This window comes from Pipistrellus kuhlii, unplaced genomic scaffold (genome assembly GCF_014108245.1).
Source record: "Pipistrellus kuhlii isolate mPipKuh1 unplaced genomic scaffold, mPipKuh1.p scaffold_m20_p_12, whole genome shotgun sequence".
In the NCBI taxonomy this organism is placed as follows: domain Eukaryota; kingdom Metazoa; phylum Chordata; class Mammalia; order Chiroptera; family Vespertilionidae; genus Pipistrellus; species Pipistrellus kuhlii.
Window position 1 is genome coordinate 7,303,108 of NW_023425427.1, and position 21,349 is coordinate 7,324,456.

General features: G+C 41.1%; 1 protein-coding gene across 6 annotated transcripts in view; it reads left to right on the top strand.

The window, feature by feature from the left end:
• Positions 1-21,349, top strand: part of LPAR1 (lysophosphatidic acid receptor 1) — a 114,526-nt gene that overhangs the window by 34,932 nt on the left and 58,245 nt on the right. For all 6 annotated transcript variants that reach the window (XM_045579919.1, XM_045579918.1, XM_036433030.2 and 3 more), the window contains one exon: positions 19,754-19,913. In XM_045579919.1, coding sequence (XP_045435875.1) covers positions 19,869-19,913 — 45 coding nt within the window. In that variant the 5' untranslated portion in view covers positions 19,754-19,868. The remainder of the gene's footprint in view (positions 1-19,753; positions 19,914-21,349) is intronic.

Sequence of the window (21,349 nt, forward strand, 5' to 3'; positions counted from 1 at the left end):
TCTTATATATTCCTCTTTTACTGGCAGTTTTAATTGCTTAGTTCTATTAGCCTTGGCAGGAAAAAATCCTATCTGTATTTATAGCTTTTGAGCCTCTGTTTTATCCCGCTTTGACGAGGGATAAGAGAATGTCCACCTGTCCAGCTTTCAAAAGGTGAGGGAGACTGCTTTACCCTCATCCTCACTCTACCCCCCCTTGTTATTTTACATCGAGTGATCCTGCCCCCCATTTTAAAAAGATAAGTTGTTTTTAAAATATGTTCCCGCTTGCTTCTGGTTTTGTCAGTGAAAATGGTCTGGTAAAATTAAATTTATTTATTTTGCCTTAAGTTAACTACAATACATATACAGGGTGGGGAAAAAGTAGGTTTACAGTTGTGAGTATGCGAAACATAGAGTTTATTCTTGAATTAATTGTTATTTATTAATTATTGTACTATTTTCCATTTGAACAACTGTAAACCTACTTTTGCCCCTCCCTGTATTATGTATTGTCTGTATTATGGTGATTTTTACTGTGTAGTGTTCAGATTGAGGTGGCTTAGAAGCAACTTTGAAAGTTGACTTCTCAAGGAATTTTACAAGGAAAGTATAATACATGAATATGTAATTAGAACCCTATTTCTTTTCAAGGAATATTAGGACAACCCAGCATTTCCATGTGTTTGATTCTAAAAAGACTATTAGCTTATTGTAACTGTCGTAATGTACACATAGTTCTAGATGCATTTAGTTACATTTCATTCTGACTCCAAACATGACGGAATTCTCTGGAGACTACATGATGCAGAAGAGAATAATATCGCTTCCATTTTAATTGCAAAGTAACAAAGCTTTTTCCACTTCGCAACTTTTGTGGACCGTGTGCTAGCATTAGCCAATGGAAATTTTTGCAATGATGGAAATGCTTTATTTTTGCACTGTCTACATATGGTATGCGGCTTCCTTATTGGACAGAGTAGGTCTAGATTTTGGAGTTAAGTTCCCCCCCCCCCCCTGCCATTCCCTAGCTGTGTAGCTCTGACTGATTTCAGAAGGCTGATTCCTTTGGGCAGGCACAGCTCCTCACTCAGGCAGGCAGCTGGAAACGTGGTGCAGCGTTTGCTAGATCCACAGAGCCAGACCCCTGGGGCTGTGGACCTTGATTGCTGAAACAGGAGAAAACCCTGGTTCCACTCCCTGAAGAAGTCTCCCCAGTCAAAGTGGGGCCCATTCCCTCTCTTGCCGCGCCCCCCCTCCCCCCAAGTTACAAATCAATACTAAGAGCCTTGGCTAGTGACAAGGAAATTCTTCATGTTAGAATTCTCTCTGTACCCAGATCTTTTAAAACTGGACTTTTGTTCTTCCCTACTCAGGAGGCCATGAACTAGCCAGTGGATTATTTATTTTGCTTACTGATTTGTTATTATTACTTCTTAAAACACACACACACACACACACACACACACACACACACACACACATTATATAAGGGAGAGGAAACATGGATGAGAGAGAAACATTGATTGGCTGCCTTCTGTTCACCCGCTCCTGTTCGAGCTTGCAGTCCAGGCATGTGCCTGACCCAAAACCGAACCTGTGATCTCTTGGTTCATGGGTTGACGCTCAGCCACTGAGCCCCACTGGCTGGCTGGCATGCTTACTGATTTATGAAAAAAAATTTTAGCACGAAACTTCTGAAAGTGCAGGGAGGAAGGGAGAAGAGTGGATCACTGGTTATTTCAGAAAACAGAGCGGCACAATACAGGGTCTCCCCCACTGCTCTCATCGGTCCCCGCCCTTTCTCCTGGAAAACGAGGCCGAGTGGGAGAGGTCTGAACTTTCTTACTTCTGGCTTTTCCTTTTCGGCTAGCAAAGCATTCACTGAACACTGCTTTGAGCTTCATCTTCACTGTTCTTAACAGGTACTGCTCCCAGGCTCTTATAAATGGCTGGCTGTGATTCTTGGTTTCAGAGCCATTTTGAGTTTCGTCTTCTTGTGTGTCTTCATGTGTGCTTTAACTGGAAATTGGGTGGAGAAGTGGCGAGGGCTGATGTCATCTTTATTCAGAAGTCAGTTTATGACCAGTTGCAAGATTTATTGATTTAATCACAGCTGAGAGTCTAGTGAAATGTCTCTGGGCTGCACTGAATGATTTTAGACATTCACATTTTTTTTTTTTTTAGGCTTTCATGTTTTCTGAGAAGATTGATACGGCCACACAGAGAATCATTTAGTGTAAAGGAATTATCTTTTGACAGAACAAATTTTATTGCCAAATGATGTCAACTCTGGGTCCACATCTCTCCTCTTTAACTGTATAATTTAATAACATAAAAAAACCCACATTTGTATGAATGAGATATTGCTTTTCCAGTAGAGCTATCCTATGACCTTATGCTCACGAGCAGGAAATGAGTGTAAGAAGCCTCAGACCTACTGGCCAGTCTTTTTCTTAAAGGAAGCTTGCTATTGACTTTGTCAAAGCTAAAGCTGTTGCTTTTGGCAAACACCTTCACCATTCAGATGGGCAGCATTAATGAGCTTCATTCCAGGGGTTAATTCCTATAATGATGTGGTGGGTACATTTCGCAGCTCTCTTGTTCTTGTGGACACACAGTGAGAAGGAATCCTGATAAAAAATAACATGTCCTTAGTAGCTTCAAAAAATTGATGTATACCATTATATTCCTTTCAGATGTACAACATGGTTCGATTATTTGTATATATTGTGAAATGATCACCACAATAAGTCTGGTAAACATCCATCACCACAAATAGTTACATTTTTTTTCTTAGTAATGAGAACTTTTAAGATCTATTCTCTTAGTGACTTTCCAATATACAATGCAGTATTCACTATAGTCACATTTATAGTTACAGTTAAAGTCTGTATTGAATAATTCAAAAGCTTCTTCCTAAGGAATGTTCTGGCAACTCTCATAATTGGATAAGTGAAGAGACTCCCCAATTTGGATTACAGTCTAATGTATTTTGATTTTTTAAAGAAAATGCCAAATTTTCTTTTTGTGTCTGATATCAAAAGCACATGAAACTGCTTTTTCATCAACAGCACGGAAAACTTAAGACTCTTATCTGAGCTTTCAGTCGAATTACCTACCTTCCAGTTGAACCAAAGGCCGTTTGAGACAACAGGCTATTACACCAACAGTCCACTGAGTGGTTCTCAGAGTGTTGTGCACAGACCAGCAACACCAGCAGCGTCCCTGAGAACTTGTGAGTAAGTACAGATTCTCAGGTCAATGCCAGACCTCCTGAACAGAAACTCAGTGGGGTGAGGCTCCGCCATCTGTATCTGAACAAGCCCGCCAGTGAATTCTGGATGCTGCATGCTGCAGACTAAGAACCACTGATCTGACACAGCAGTTACCACATTTACATTTCAACCTAAGCTCACTTTGGACACATTCAAATACAGGTTCTTGGTTTCCATTCACATAGTCCGATTCAAGAGTGATTTAGTTGGGCCCAGGAATCAGTGGCCCTGCTGTTGACCTGTGGGTTTGTCACATGTGGCCTTTATTATGTTGAGGTTATAGTCATTCATAATTTTTACCATGAAAGGATGTCTAATTTTGTCAAATGCTCTTCCTATAGCTCTTGAGAGAGAGGGTCATATAATTTTTATCTCTTATTAATATGGTGTATCATGTTTACTGATGTACATATGTTGAAGCTTCCTTGCACTCCAGAGATAAATCCTACTTGATAGTGGTGTATGGTTCATTGAATGCTGTGATCTAACTCTCTGTTTTGCTAGAATTTTGTTGAGGATTTTTACATTGTATTCATCAGGATTATTGACCTGTAGTTTTTTCATTGTGCCCTTCTCTGGCTTTGATATCAGGGTAGCACTAGACTAGTCAAATGAGTTTGGGCATGTTCCTTCCTCTTCAATATTTTTGAATAGTTGGGAAGGATTGGCATTAATTTTTCTTTAAATGTCTGATAGAATTCATTAGTGAAACTCTCTGGTTCTAGTCTCTTTTTTTTTGGGTAGTTTTGGTTACTGTTTCAATCTACTTGTTGTCTTTGCATTTTTATTTCTGATTCAGTCTTTGCATGTTGTACAGTTTTAGAAATTTATTTATATCTCCTAGATTATCCAACTTGTTGACAAAAAGTTGTTCATAATCACGACTCTTGTTTTTTTATAACTTTCTGTAACTTGTTTGGAAATGAACTTAGTCCAAAAACTAAGTAAGTGATGGACTATCTTGCCCTAGCCAGTTTGGCCCAGTAGATAGAGCATCTGCCTGTGGACCGAAGGGTTCTGGGTTCAGTTTCGGTCAAGGGCACGTACCTTAGTTGCAGATTCCTCCCAGGCCTGGGCTCTGGTCAGGGTTTGTGCAGGAAGCAACTAATTGATGTGTTTCTCTCACATTGGTGTTTCTCTCTGTCTTTCCCTTTCTCTTCTACACTTCCTTAAAAAAAAATCAATGGAAAATATCCTTGGGTAAGGATTAAAAAAAAAAAAAGAAAAAAAGATGGACTATCTGCCCTTTGCCTTGAAATGAGCTTTGTGTTTGAAGAACCTTTCCCAGCTCTGGGTTAGGGTCTCTTTCTGTCTTCCTCCATAGGATGGACACATCACAATCGTCAGTAGCCTGGCTGTGAAAGAGTTAACGTTTCCCATTACCAGGCACTGACATAGGCAGTCGGGGAAATCTGGTTCATTTTGTTTCAAAATACACCATACCTCAAGTAAGTACAAACAGCTGTGATGCAGGACTGGAGCCAAAAGAAATCAGTGTGGTGCTATGAACTCCAACTGAGGAGAGTTCATGTAACATGGATCAGAGATCAAGGCTCCAAAATGAAACCATCAGGGCCCACCAGGAGAAGGGTCCTTGCTCGTCACCCCAGTCACCACCCCAGCTGCCACCCAAAGAAACTGGGGCTGTTCTCCAGGGAGGTGGCCTTCTCCCTTTTTCCTTCGGAGCTACTCCTCTGCCATGGATGGAGCTCACTGCGTCGTTTCTTGGAGCCCAGAACTCCAGGAGTGTGACATGGAGAAGTCTTAGAATAGAGAGGAAGTATAGATATGCTGCCTGCTTATTCGCCTTAAAGCAACAATCCCTTGAAGCCCAGCCCTACAACACATGCTCCTTCCTTTTCAAGCCTCAGGAAATTCCTGGTAGAAACTGCTTCTACTGAGGCTCTTTGGCTGTTCCTCCTTCTCCCAGATTTTTCTTTTTCTTTTTTTTAGTTAATATCGGTTCAGTGAAATTTTGTTTTCTTTTTGATTTCTTTTAAACCAGAATTGCCTTTCCAATCTTATCATGCCTTATCCATCTCGGTGGGGACCCATATCATCCCTTTCCACACCCATCAGACGTTTTGTGTATGACAGTCTCCAACCTCCACATGTTTGGATCCCCACTGGGATTTTCTGGACATCCAGCCATTAATTAGTCCGAAAGACAACATCGTTCAGGCTAATGGTTATATGGTCACAGGTCTTTCAAGTGGTGCCTCCCAGCTGCCTTGAGGTCCCCGATTGGTTTTTTTTTGGGGGACGTCTCAGGCACGGGAGCTTGTGGCCACTTGGTGGTTTTACTCACTCTTCTCAGTTTATAAAAAGGCTTCTTTCCTTTCCATTCCTTTGCTGCTTCTGTGATCAACAGCTTCAGCAATCATTTTTAAAAGCTATCCCCTTTTAAGTTTAAAACCCTTTTATAAAAGGAAAAAAAAAAAAGGAGTTAGAATACCTTTCACAAAAGTTAGGGAAAGGCCCCTTTTTCTGTTTGTTTTCATAGTTACTAAATCATGGTGAATGGAGAGGAGTCATTGAATTCCCTTTGCTTCACATTCCTCATTTCCCCAACAGGGGTGATAATGTTTGAAATGTTACTCCTGGACCTGTTCTATGAATGAATGGGGCCAGCCTTTGCTTACTGACCCCTCAAGCTGGCAGCAGCATGTATGTGAATCTCAGGAAGCTATGGTATTTACATATCCACAACCCAGCTGGGGATAATTCATCCTCTAGCACAATACTAATTTTCTTCAGATTCCCCTCCGAACTTACTGTTTTAAAGAGACATTGCCATGAGGGACTTCATGGAGGGAAAGTACTGTATATTGGGAGCAGGAAAGGAAATGAAATTAAGTGCCTCATCATTTTTCCCATGGCAAAGCAGATACTGGGATGGAATTTAACAGGTATAACTCCTTCCCCTCCCCCCTCAAAACTTTGGGCAGATGTTCACTTGTCTGGACTTAGGATGTACACTGATTATTATTTTTTTTTAAAGCCAACTTATTAGAGATTAGCGGAGGAAAACTAGGTTTCTTATTTGGCTCTTGGATTTTTTGAAAATAAACAAAACGTTCATATTTTGAATAGCGCATTGTGGGCCAAACAACATCTGGAAGAGATTATTCTCACTGCAGGCAGAAGAACTTTCAAAACCGGAGAACACAGTACCTTTTCTCAGTTCCTTCCCTTAATGTCCTGCAAACGGAAGAAGCTGATCTCTTCTGCCTTTGTCTTTGTTTTATTCGATGCAAATGCACCTCTCCCTTAGCTTTTGGAAACAGCACAACGCGATGGTGAGGTGCTGCCTGCATTGCTTACTGTGGTCCCGACTTCTCCTTTTTCCAAAGACCTACTTGACTTTTGGCAACATGCCTCTTACACGCTGCCATTTGTCTGAGGCCTCTTTTCCTGTCTTCTCCGAAATCAGGCACATGTGTTGGTCATGTATTTTGTAACAGTGACTTCTAACTAGATTAAAACATTTCTTTTCAATTAAATGTATTCTCGGGCATGTCTGTGCTTACAATTAGTAGTGACACATGAACACAGCCTTCGACTGAGACACAGGGCCCTCTTCTCTGGCCCCTGCGCCTCCCCGGCACTTCCCCCACGCCTTCTCCTCTCTCAAATTCACAGAAAAGTTGCCAGTGCAGAAGTACCAGGAACCTTTTATCTCACCAAGCCATTAAGAATGAATTGCTGACGCTGCCCTCACACCCTCGAATACTTAATAATGTATTTCCTGCGGACAAGGATGTGCTTCCACGCAATCACAAAACCACCGCCAGAATGAGGAAGTTAACATCACTGTCTTACTATCCGCTAGTTTTCAGATCCCAGTCACCTTTCCCCCTGTCGTCTCGGTAATATCCTTTACGGCTAAGGGTCCAGTCCAGGATCTTGCGTTGCATTTATCATGTCTCTTGTTATTCCCCTTTCATGAGAAACAGTTTCCCAGTTTATTTTCTTTGTGATCTTGATGTTTTTGAAGACTATAGTACACTTATTTTGTAGAACGTCTCTTAATCTGAATTCAGTCAAAAGGAGACATGTTTGACCCATGTTTTCTTTTGATGGAATCCAAATTTTGAAACCTGAGCAGGAGTATCTCGGAAGGGATGCTGCCTTCTTCTCATTGCATCCGATCAGGTGGTCCACAATGCCAATTTGTCCCAATTTCCCGAGAGGTTTTACTTTGATCACTTGGTTATGGTGGTGTCTTCCAGACTTCTCCGCTATAAAGTTACAATTTTGTTCTTTGCAATTAATAAGAATGATGTCGGGACATATTTGAGTCTATGTGAATGTTCCTTTTTTTTTTTTTTTTAGATTTTTATTATTTATGTTAAAATGAACTCGTGAATTTCTTTTATCCAAAGGGTTACAGATGTGTTCTTTCATTTATTTTGAAGGTCAAAATTTTCCATTTAGGCCAGGGGACACCTTTCAGGCTAGTTTCCATGTCCTTTTAACACGTCTCCTTAATTCTTTGAGTGGTGTCTTACTTTCTATCATAAGATGTACCTCTCTTGCCCCAGCTCTGGAAAAAGCATTTCTCCAAAGAGCCTGGTTCCGTACAGTCGAGAATGGTATTAAGAGACCAGGACCTAAGTGCTAGGATACTTGTTTTTGAGGTGTCACTACTGCCTGGCCTCCTACTGTATACATGCACACACACACACTCTGACACCGATTTTGATTTCTATAGCTTTTGAAAACCACAAGTCCCTAGCTCTTTCTCTCACCTCGTTCTTTCTCTCTTTTTTAAGCCTCACCAGAGGATATTTTTTAATTGATTTTTAGAGAGAGTGGAAGAGAGAGGTAAAGACAGAGAGAAACATCAATGTGAGAGAAACACATAGATTGTTGGTCCGCAGGCTGACACTCTACCCACTGAGCCAAACCAGCTAGGTATCTCCCATCTCTTGGATGCACCTACATCTTCGGGCGCTAACAAGTGCTTTGGTTACCTGCTGGTAGGGACATTCTCCTTCTCTCATTTAATCTATAGCACTCACATTTGGCTGTCCTTGTACTGTTACAAACACATGATTTTATATATACTAGTATATTAGAGTTAGTGGTCAGATTTCCTTACAAGTCAGTGTTTTCCATTCAAGGAGAAGGTTCTTTAAATATTGTACTTAAAGAAATCTATAATACAGCATTTTTCTTTATTATAAGACTTATGCTTTCTTTTAAATTTTTTTGAGAACATATCTAAACTACACATATAAAGTGTACAATTGGTTTGTTTTGACCTTTTATCTTTCATTTTAAAAAAAAATATGTTTTATTGATTTTTTTACAGAGAGGAAGAGAGAGGGATAGAGAGTTAGAAACATCAATGAGAGAGAATCATTGATCAGCTGCCTCTTGCACACCCCCTACTGGGGATGTGCCCGCAACCAAGGTACGTGCCCTTGACCAGAATCGAACCTGGGACCTTTCAGTCTGCAGGCCAATGCTCTATTCACTGAGCCAAACCGGTTTCAGCTATGTATATACCTTTTAAATGATCACCATAGTCAAGGTAGTGAGCACATAAATCTGCCTTCACATTTCCTCCTGTGCCTTTGAAGTTGTTCCCTTTTGTTGCCCTGGCCTCCCCTATTGTCCTTGTCATATATTTCCATCAGATTCAATTTTTATTGTGTCTGATGGACTTTTTGACATTTCTTGTTAGTCCAAAGTCTGTTTATGATCAATTATTTCAGCATTTTTATGTTTGAAAATATTTTTAATTTACTTTTGTTTTTGAAAAAAAATTTCCCTGATTATATTGTAGTGTTCTAGATTGCTAGGGTTATTTTTCCCATTACTTTAAAAATGTTGATCCCTTTCTTTTTGCTTGCATTATTTTTGATGAGAAATCTGTCATCCTCATCCTTGTTTTTCTCTATACCACAATGTTTTAAAAAAAAACTCTGGCAAGTTTAAATATTTTGTTATTATTATATTTTGATAAATTTGATTATGATGTGCCCTTGTGCACTTTTGTTTCTTGTACTTGTCATTCATGAAGGTTGTTGAATTTTTCAGTATATTTTTTTTATTAAATTTTGATCTTTATTTTTCAAATATTTTTTTCTGGCCTCCTTTTTACATGTATATTAATCCACTTGAAAATTCTCCACATTTCACTGATGTTCTTTTATTTTTTTTTCCTATTAATTTTTTTTCTCTCAGTGTTCCATTTTGTCTAGTTTCTACTTTTGTCACTTCACCTTTCCTGCTTCTTTGCTTGACTGGTAATCATAGATTGGATGCCAGACTGTGAACTGTACCTTGTTGGATGTTGGATATTTCTGTGTTCTTATAAATATTCTCAAGCTTTGTTTTGAGTCACAGTCAGTTATTTGGAAACAATTTAATCTTTCTAGGTCTTGCTTTTAAAATTCGTTCAGTGGGATAAACTTACTGTTTAGTCTAGGGCTAATTATTCCCCACTACTGAGGCAAGATGCTTCTCAGCGCTCTGCCCAATATCCCGTGAATTACAGGGTTTTCCAGCCTTGCTGATGAAAATAGAAACTATTCAGATGGCTGTCACTTAAGCCTCTAACGGTTTCCTCATGTGCCTTCTCTGACCAGTTCTCTGTTGTATACTCAAGGTGGACCCTGCAGATCTTTAGGGTTTTCTGTCTTTTCAGTCTACTTCCTTGCGATACTCTGAACTCTAGCTGCCTTCAGCTTCTTGGGTTCTCAGACCAGCCTTTCACCTCAGTAAATTCCCTGGGTTCCACCAGAATGTCTCCTGGCCTGGACACTCTTGTGACAGGAAGCTGGGGCAATTATAGGGCCCACATTGGTCTTTTCCCATTTCTTAGGGAACATTGTCCTTCATTACACACACAGATACACACACACACTGTATTCCAGAAAGATGATAACTGTTGCATCAACAATGGAAATAAATTTGAGTGCCTATTTTCCTATGTCCTGGCAAGCGCATCTGAAAACTATCTTTCAAGCATAACTTTCTTGTGTCCTAAGTGCAGTTTTAAACCACCATTCTTCAGTTCAAACACTCAGAATTGATTTTGACCTATACTCTCAAAGGTACTTGAAGTTTCAGCTACTCGAAATGGTAAGGAAAGAAGCCTCTGTCCACAGACCCCTTTGCTGTTAAAAAAAAAAAAAAGTTATATTGGATTCCTTTTCTTATGACAGTGATAGACTCCTATATTCTCAACACATTGCCTCAACCCTATGTGCTTTCTTCCCTCCTTCTCTTCCTTTCATCTCCACCAACATGTGGTAATACATTTGTATTACTCCTATTCTACACCACTTGGGAAATAGCTTAAAAACACACACTTTAGAAACATACACTTGCTCTTAGAAGGCAATAGCTTCCAAGACTCCTCCATTGGCCATGGTTGTCAGCGTCTGGCTTGGCCTGGGGCTTCCTCATAGAGGCTGAACTTTTCTTTTTCCTGAAACCTCAGGACTGCAAATGCTCAGCGTGGCTCAGAGGGTCCCTCGTCAAGCATTCCTCGATAAAAATATATCCACCCGATGCTTCAGGGATCTCCTCCCTTAGGTGAAACTCTTAATAGCTATTAGTCTTTGCAGTGTTGTGCGCCCCCTATGCAAATGGTGGAGGGTCATGCCTGCGGATACTAAGATGATCCAGAGTTTAGACATTGTGAGTCTCTGGCAATAGAAATAAAAGGGCAGTAGTAGGTCTGTCTCCTAAACAAAGTATAATTTTTCTAACTGTCCTACCTGTCAAGAGGATTTTCTCAATCCTTTTATTTGACTCTGTTTCTTAGTGTCCATCATTCCTTCTTTCCTTGTTCTGTCCCTTTGTGATTGAGCACGCTCCCTGAGTTCATTTTTTTCTCACTCAGAAATCTGTAATGCCAACTCATTCCCGATCCACTATTCCTAAACTATGGATTTCCCCCATTTTGTAAGCAATATAACACAAAGTAGTTTAAGACCAAAACCATTAAGAGTATTGTCAATAAGTCTTTGCCCTAGGAGTGACGTGTCTTACAATTCCTAGTTATTTTGATAAGTTTCAGGATAACTTCTCTCCCAAGTGGGAACACTTCCAAAGTGAAAACTGGCTCTCTACATTTTGGCTCAGTGGATAGAGCATCGGCCTGCGGACTGAAGGGTCCAGGTTTCGATTCCGGCCAAGGGCACAAGCCCCGGTTGCGGGCTTGATCCCCAGAAGGGGGTGTGTAGGAGGAGGAAGCTGATCAATGATGCTCTCTCATCATTGATGTTCTGTCTCTCTCTCTCCATCTTCCTTCCTCTCTGAAATCAATAAAAAATATTTTTTAAAAGAGGAAAACTATATACCTGTCAATTCAGTTTTTGAAATCAGGACAATGGACTTTATTTAAATAATTTTGGCCAGTTTTGTCAGTCTGTAGGTTACTGGACTCTGAACTGATAAAATATATGTAAAACGGTGTGATTGTGGTGCTTGAGTTTCTCTGTCTGCAGGCAGCATGAGCAGGATGGGCTAGCTGTATTCCTTCCTTTATTTTTATTTTTATTTTTTAAATATATTTTATTGGTTTTTACAGAGAGGAAGGGAGAGGAAAAGAGAGTCAATGAGAGAGAAACATCAATTAGCTGCCTCCTGCAAACCCCCTACTGGGGGTGTGCCCACAACCAAGGTATAAGCCCTTGATTAGAATCGAACCTGGGACCTTTCAGTCTGCAAGCCAATGCTTTATCCACTGAGCCAAATCAGTTAGGGCTGTATTCCTTCCTTTAAATGCATCAGTTTAATGTCATAGAGAAAGAATGATAGAGTTTTTAAACCAAATGTACAATAGAATAAAAGGTCTGATTGAAATGCCTTGCTTGTGTGGCTAAGCTGGTTGGGTGTCATCCTGGGCACTGAAAGGTTGCGGTTCAATTCTGGGTCAGGGCACATGCCCAGGTTGTGGGATAGATTCCCAGTGGGGGTGTGCAGGAGGCAACCCATCGATGTTTCTCTCTCACTGATAAATATGTGTAAAACGGTGTGATTGTGGTGCTTGAGTTTCTCTCTCCTTCTCCCTTCTTCTCTCTCTAAAAATCAATAAAAATATCTTTAAAAAAAAACCCAAAAGAAAAATGAACCATCTTTCACCAGACGGTAAGTAAATTAAAAAAAAAAAAAAAAAGCTGGAGAAGCAAATGGAAAAACTGATTCTGTATGTGGAGAAGGAAAGATTTAAGGACATGAAATACATTGTCTTCTGTGAGTATACTGAAGCAAGATCTTGGCTGCCACAAGTAGAGTTGGTATTTAAAAACAAAACATGAGGAAATTATTTGATTTCTCCAGTGCCTTTCTGATTTCTTTGTTCTCACTCTGCATGTGAAGCAAATGGGCTCTGACAGTGGTCCCAGCTTTCTGCATTCCAGCTGGACCCTTGCCTTCGTGGTTTCCCGGGAAGCAGTGGCGAGGGAGGGGGCTCAGGTAGAAAATGTGGCGTGGCTGTTCCTTGGTCACCCTTTCCACCCCTTTCTCCTCCTTTTTGGTTTTCAAAGCCTGAAATTCTCTTTTAGACATAAAACGGTATTGACTGACTTCTTTTTCCAAAGGTGAAGCATTTTCTCCCTTTTCTGACCGTTCCCTACAGTTTTTATCTTAGTTCACTACACATATACAGATGTGGGCAAAAAGTAGGTTTACAGTTGTGAGTACATGAGAGTTTATTCTTGTATTATTATTATTGATCAGTTATCGTGTTATTTTCCATATGAACAACTGTAAACCTACTTTTGCCCACCCCTGTGTATCCAAGGGCACAGCTACTCTGCCAGGGTTCCTCTGTGAGTCTCCTTACCTGTCATCCATGGGTCTCCATTCACAGTGAGGCCAGAGTTCCCTTGGTTTTTCTGCGGTATTGACATCCTGTTCCGGTATCACTTGCCTTCCTTTTCCTGAGTTTCTTCCCTGTTTTGCTCAAGAGCATCCTCCAATAGAATTAGGAGTTGTAAGTCACATTCCTCATTGCTCCATTGTCTCCTGGCTTCCAGGCTGCTCTTGAGAAGTCTAGAGATTGATTCCCAATTTTTTTGTGTATGAGCTCCTCCACACACACAAAAAGCTTAGCGGATTTTTTGAAAATATCGAGTGTAGCCGAAACCAGTTTGGCTCAGTGGATAGAGCGTTGGCCTGCAGACTCAAGGGTCCCAGGTTCGATTTGGATCAAGGGCATGTACCTTTGTTGCGGGCACACCCCCTACTGGCAGCTGATCGATGTTTCTCTCCCATTGATGTTCCTCTCTATCCCTCTCTGTAAAAAAAATCAATAAAATATATTTAAAAAAATAAGGAGTGTAAAAAGAAACAAGAAGAAAAATAAACCTCAGGATGGTGTGCTTATGGGAGTGTACTAATATAATGGAGGTGGGCACTTCCTAGACCTTGACACTCAACAGATATGACTTCCCTACTTTAGAAAATGTTTTGAGTTAGCGATTTGATTTGTCCTTCTTTTGGTCCTTTATTCTTATCTTCTAGAATTGCTCTGATTTGGCTGTTCAATCTCCTGGACTAGCCCTCTAGCTTTCTGCTCTACCTTCTGGATTTTTACATTTGGAACTACATATTCCAACCCTTCTACTGAACTTCAGATGATCGATTTTTAAGCATTTTGTTTTTGTTTCATGGGTCAATGACTTCTTCCTGATGTGACTATTTTTAAGTCTTTTCATCTGGTGGGATTCCGGAGAGAAGTATCTTCCAGCCTCAGGCCTCAAATGGTAGGAGGCTGGCTTTAGATGCTAGTTAGTCTGGTAGCGAGAAGAGATACTAAGAAAGTTGAGTTATAGCACTGGCCTTTTTATATTTCATTGTTTTATTCTTCTACTTTTGGGGTTCAGGATTTTTCCTTTCTTTTTCTTTTTTTTCCTGCTAGACTACAGAGCTCCCTGCAGCAAATTTCAAGTCTGAAATGTTTTCTTATTTAATGTAAATGGCTCTATATATGTGCAACACTTTCCGAAATTTTGAGGATAAATGTATCCTTTTCAGGTTTCAGCATTGATGGTTTCTTCTTTCCTCCCTTAGTACTTTTTGTCCATCTATTCTATTTTGGTGATGGAAGCCTTTAAAATCTTTATCCATGTAGCTCCTTCCCCTAATCCTCTAAGCTCTGCTTTATCTTCTGTTTCACTAATACCATTTTTAGTTTGATTTTTAAAAATTTTTAAAATTTTTAAAAATCTGTTTACTGCTTTATCAACTGCCTTCATGATTCAGATGTTTTTCTCTTTTGGTTAATGCAGACTCATTTCTGATATCCATTAAAAAACAAACAAACCACCCAACATATTTTTATTGATTTCAGAGAGGAAGAGGGGAGATAGAAACATCAATGATGAGAGAGAATCACTGATTGGCTGCCTCCTGCATGCCCCCCACTGGAAATCGAGCCCACAACCCAGGCATGTGCCCTGACTGGGAATCAAACCGTGACCTCCTGGTTCATAGGTCAACACTCAACCACTGAACCACACCAGCCAGGCTCATCTATTTGTTACGTTTCCTTTTATGTAGTTCACTTATTTCTTAAGTAAATATTTGCTCTGCTTCTAGAGTCTTCCCATCCCTGGAACCGTAGTATTTTTCATTTGCCTGGTGGATTTTTCTGTTTCTTATCCTTACAGGGAAAAGCCTATGCATATTCAGTGGCGGGTATTGCCCTGTGTTCTTTCAAGAGACTGAAATGAGTCACTGTTTGACTCACGTCCCGATGAAAAGAAAAGGTTAGATTTATAGGAGATTAATTTGCAAATTGGAAACCCATCTTCCTGTGAGACCTGGAGAAGGAGCCAGCGTCAGCTGCAGGAGTAATCAGAATGAAGACTGCCTCTCCACCAGAGACTCTCTCTCGGGCGTTTTGGTGTGGCCCTCGGTCATTAGCTAGGTTATTGTCACTTGGCATGGCTGCCCCTATCAGAAGCCAGCTAGTAGTGTCTGTCCCCCGTTCCTCTACCCCCCACCCCATCACGTGTTTTCTTGTGCAGTCATCATGACCACATGTAAATGAGAAGTAAGTGCAGCTAGAGATTACTTGCTCGGCTGGAGCCAGGAACCCTTTTAAGGAGTGAGTGTATTTTAAATGCACTCCACCTCTCCCTGGCTTTGTTCCCTGCCGCCTGCAGCCTGCTGCACTGGGAGGAGCAGTATGAATCTACTGGGGTCTCTCTCATTTGCTGATTTCTGTTCTGAGCTTCACACGAAGGTGATGTTGCGCCTTAGTCCTTCTGTCAACCTCCCATGCTGATTTTTTTTTCTATTCTAGGGGGTTTGCAACAGTAGGTTTACAGTTGTGAGTACACGAAACAGAGCTTATTCTTCTATTACTATTTATTTTTGTGTTATAATTTTTTTTTCATATGGATAACTAGAAACCTACTTTTGCCTATCTCTGTGTTCCTGGAAATTTAAGCAATAGTAGGGATTCATCGTTGGCTTCTAAGGCTGATTAAGGATATTCCTTATTCTTATTTTTTTAGTAATCTGGCACAGAGGAATGAGCCTACGTAGCTTTCTTATTTGTAAGTTGTGTTTTATATATCCATTTTGGATGGTAGGGAAGGATGTTGAGGTAGTTCATATCCAGTGACACCAGGGGAATGAATGAATGGGTAAGTAAATAAGTAAGGGATAAAGCTCATCTTTTGCAAATGGAGGGCATTAGAGGTAGTTTTGCGGTTTCCCAAAGAATGATATAGAGTAAAAGAGATGCCTAGAATGGTACGTGGAGGCAACTAGAGAAGAGAAGGGGGCAACAGGAATGAGCCGATAGTAGCTGGGGCTAGTGGGGCCCGCCCACACTGCTTTGTGGTTTCCTGCTGGAGCACAGTCTTGGAGCTCAAGCAAAGGAAACAGGGAGTTAGGTTGATGACAGATGGGAAGAACTTCAGGACAAGCATCCAGGTACTTGGAAGAGTTCAAGAGGGGTGTATTTCTTTAAAAATTCTGTGCAACTCTGCAGTTGACAGTTTGGGGCTCTGGGAAAGTAGGGACTAGAATGTCAAAGTAAAAGCTAGAGACCAAACAGCAGTATTACTCAGGGTATTGTCTTTTTTTTTGTCATTGTGTCTAGTTTTCCCATGATGTATTTATTTAGTTTTATAAATAAGTTGGAAAGTAAATAGGTTTCATAAATGTGACTTTAAGACTGCTTCCAAGAGAGAGCTAGTTATACCCTCTGAGGTAGTATTGCTTAGCTCTTGCATTTTCAGAGTTAAAAACAATACATCATTTTATAAAGGGCTCTTAGAACCTTTTTACGGTATTCAACGAAAGCCTCAAAACCAGATATGCTTCAGGGGGAGGCAGTTAATCTTCTTCCTTATTTTCTCTTTGAAGATATGAAACGAATAATCTGTTATTTACTCTCTATCTCAAGGACACGTAACATAAATCAAAACTAGGGACCCCTCTTGAAAACTTTGTCTAGATGAGAGCAGTAGAGTGTCTGTTTCAGGGTTTGGGGGAGACAGAGAAGAGTCTGCAGGACAGCTGACTTCCATCCTGCGTTCTTCAGGATTGCCTGCAAGCGGTACTTAAAGGAATTCGAAGCGCGTCCTCTCATTTGTTGTTCCCTTGAAGGGTTCGTCTATGGAAAATGCATGGGCCCTGGAGAGGATCCTGGGTCAGGGCTCAGCTCCTCATTTCTGGCTGTTGTGACTCTGGGCACGTTGCACCACCTCTCAGAGCCTCGGGCCCCCCATTTGTGAAGTGTGTTAACACGGTCCGCCTCACACGGTCTGTGACATGACCCGTCCGGTGCTCAGCCTCTAGTTAGGGTGTCAGTAACCCCTACTCTCCTCTCCCCACTTGGTTGTCAGCAATGCTGCCATGTGGTGTATATGCCCATCAATTTCGATATCCCGTTCCATACTGCAGTCTAGGTGCCCAGGATTCACCGTTTGGGCAACTCCATATGCTCTGAATACAGGGTGGGGCATAAGTAGGTTTACAGTTGTGAGTACGAGAAACTTGGAGTTTATTCTTGTATTATTAGCTATTATTTATTGCGTTATTTTCCATATGAGCAACTGTAAAACTACTTTTGCCTCCCCCCTGTATTGAAAACATATTAAGATTATATAGCTTAAGGACAGCTTGGCAGAAATGATACTGGGTTGAGTGCACAGTATGTCTTACGAATGGAATCTCACCTTCCTGCTTGTTTTGGTTTTTGGTTGTCACGCTATTTATATATTCACCGGTGTACCCTCCATATGATAGAGCAAGGTAACTCGGATTGTAAATACGTGAAAAGGAGAAAAGGAAAAATGAAGGAGTAGGGGTGGGCACAAAGTGATGCCAGCTATAAGTTCAGTACAAATAGCACATCAGAGGGGTCCTATCATTTTCTCAGAGCAGCAGCATGACGGAGGAAAGGCGCTCCAATATATGTGTGCCTTTTTCCGGGCCGTTCATTTAAACTCACAGTGTGATAAAACACAGGTCTGCCCTCAACCCCCGGACTGTAGCTAAGGAGAAGGTCAGTGTTGAATGTTAATACCAAAACATCTCGACAGCTTTACTGCTACAGTTCTAAGCAATAAAGGCTAAGCGGCCCGGCCAGTGTGGCTCAGTGGTTAAGCATCAACCTACACATCAATCACAGTTGGATTCCTGGCTGGGGCACATGCCTGGGTTGCGGGCTCAATCCTCAGTGTGGGAGTGCGGGGTGTGCAGGAGGCAGCCGATCAGTGATTCTCTCTCATCATTGATGTTGCTATCTCTCCACCTCTCCCTTCGTCTCTGAAACCAATAAAAGTATATTAAAAAAAGAAGAAAGAAAGAAAAGCTAAAGCGACTGAAACTATAGTGTGAAGGATAATAAACAAAGACAGGATACAAATCAAAATTTAAAGTTGGTAGAAATTGCTGCCAAACCCAGATTATTTCTTAGGAAAATGTCTGAGGCTCTGTGACTTGCTCAGCGTCCAGCCAATGCAGAGCGGTGCCAGTGGATTTGAGGCCAAACGACTTGATGTAAGCGTCCAACTTCACTGTTCCTACTGCCCAAGACTTGGGTCTTGTGATCCTGCTTCATTACTCTCAGTATTAATAAAAGTATCATTTTCTAATAGTTTACCAGAGTTCAGGTATCTTGCATGCTAGTGAAACTAGAAAGTGTATTTTCAGTCAAAAGATTCCTGAAGCCGGGCTGTGTATTTTTATTCATTATACCCTTAGTTCACTGCAAATGCTCAACAAATACATTTTGAATAAAAGAGTATTGGTAGTTGTGTCCTAGCCGGTTTAGCTCAGTGGATAGACCATCAGCCTGTGGACCAAAAGGTCCTGGGTTTGATTCTGGTTAAGGGCATGTGCCTCCGTTGCAGGGTCGATCCCTGGCTGTGGTTGGGGTGTATGTGGGAGGCAACCAATAGATGTGTCTTCTCACATCTATGTTTCTCTCTCTGTCTCTCCCCTCTCCCCTTCCACTTTCTAAACGTCAATGGAAAAATATCCCTGGGTGAGGATTAGCAAAAAACAACAAAACAAAACAAAACGAAAAGAATATGTTAGGTGGTATGCAAACAACATAAAAATGAAAAATTTTCTTAAAATTGAAGAATTAAAAACATTTTTTTTTAAAATGAAAAATTTTCCCTTCTGGGCTAAATTGCAAACATGGAAACAATGGCCTTAATCTTTGGACAGAATTTGGGCCATGCTCTCTACTGCTGGGAGTTTAACATCTTGTTGAGTTTTCTTTATAAACATCTAAATACTGAAAGATTTAGTTATACTTGATGCTTACCTAGCATCCCCTCTTTGAGGATGTCAAAGGATTTAAAAAGTGCACTTCTCCTCACACATGGGGAGGTCTGAGTTAGAAGCCCTCTCCACCCACGCGAGGACCTGCCTCATTCCTGTGGCTGCCTCCTGCGCCTCTGGGGTGCCTTCCTTTCTTTAATCATTCCTTGGGAAATGTAAACCCAGAACCATTCACCTTCTGTTTTCCACTGGAGTGGGAATGGTTGTTGGTCTAGTGCTGGTTCTGCCATTAATGAAACGTAGGGCTTAGTCCCTTCTCTCCTCCAGCGCCCCCCCCCCCCCCCCATGTTTTTAATCTGGTTAATGGGCAGGGGCTGATTTCTAAAACACTTGATGGTGTATTATCTCTGTCCTTTGTATGTAAACTATCAGCTCTCAGTTGTAGGCCACTCGATTACTTTATTGGTTAAAGACCGATGGCTTCTCCCGCTGGCCCATTCTCTCTGTCTTCACAAATAGACACTTAATCCCAAAACATCTAGGGAGCCTGCAGAGTTGGATTCAAACCTGTGAAAATACGTCAACGTAACAGGATTTGGACGAGTGGACTAAAAGTCTTGGAGTTGAGACGTTAGATGCTCTCTCCTGGATTCCTCTGTCCGTGAAGCTGGTAGTTGGCATTTGGTCTCAGGGATTTTTGCTTCCTCCGGCAAACGGTACTTCACTCCCATGTGATATTCCTCACAGGCTCACTGGGTTTTCCTGTTCTTTTCCAGGTCCACCGCTTCTCCTAGCATGACTGCGATCTGATCAGCAACCACGAGAATTTGACTCCTGTGTCTGGCGCCGTGGTGCTGGGGCCTGGTCACTGCCCACAACTACAGAGCCGCCATGGCGACCGCCTCCACGGCCACCCCTCTCATGTCACAGCCCCAGGTACGTGATTCCGACCAGCACGGGTTTGAGCGGATCCTCCTCTCGTTGGATATTTAAATTGAGCTTCAGAAGGCGTGTTTGACTGTGGGGATCCTTTGGTGGGTATTTGGAGAATAGTGCTTTTGTGGTCAGGTGCTCTGTAGTTCAAGAAGCAGCTGGAACAGGGAGCAAGTGATGTTAGTGAGCTGGTCTCGGTTTGTAGGGGGCTTGGTTTTCAGTGCTTAGGATGTTTGGTTATTACTATAGGCATCCGATTCCAAATCAAGACAGTCAGAAGTGAATCCTGAACCCTGCTTCTTTTTATGTCTGTTTTTTTTTTTTTTTTTTTTTTTTTTTTTTTTTAGGATTAAATGAAATATCTCAGAACAGATGTAATTGTATAGCCAGTTTTCTGAATGCTGTCTCATGGTCCTACTCCTATAATTATTACTATCACTTTGCCTTGACCTATTTAAGTAACTTTTTGAAAAGAAAATGCACTTCTAGAAACTTCTGAACAACAATAATATGAATTACTTTTTCTGTCCAATGAAGGACAGTAAGCCCGGCCAGCGTGGCTCAGTGGTTGAGCATCAACCTATGAACCAGGAGGTCATGGTTTGATTCCCAGTCAGGGCATATGCCAAGGTTTCGAGCTCAATTGCCAGTGTGGGGCATGCAGAAGGCAGCCGATCTGTTGATTCTCTGTCATCATTGATATTTCTATCTCTCCCTTTCCCTTTCTCTCTGCGGTCAATAAAACAATATATATATATTAAAAACAGAATTAAGGCAGGAACATTGTTTTTGTTCCAATTACTTCACAATCTGATCTATTCAGGTTTTAACTGGACTCTTTCAGTTTCAGCAAGCAGAGTGGCTCAATGGGGAAAGAGACTTTGGAGTTATTAGGCCTGAATTCACATACAATTGCACATAATAGGTGCTCGACATATGTAGTTTCTTGCCTGTTCTTCCTTCACCTCCTCCTCCTTCTAAAGTATGAATCCCCATCCCATGACAAGGTTAAAGAAAAAGAGGTACACCTTAAGAAAGAGCCATGTCCATTGAAATTTGACTCTTGATGATACAGAAAGTTATTCCCCACTTTTTTCACCCTATATTATTTCACAAGCTACTACATTTCAAGGAGGAGTGTTTGTCTGTGTAAGGGAGGGAAAGGAAGAAGGAGCCGGAACAAGGGACATTTTTATTTATTACTATGCCTTTTTTTTTTTTTTTTTTTTTTAAATCCTCTAAAACACTTTGGGATTTTATGGATAAAGTCCTTGCTGTTCTTTATAACATTTTAAAACTTTAGTATTACTTCCCAGGATTCTTAGTGCTATTTCTCGTAGATGTATTTCTCTTTCTGGTAAATGGGTCATTGTGTTTGTAACACTTCAATTCACCTTGTGTTTGGTTGCCATTCCCCTCAGCAGTGCTTTTGGTCCCTG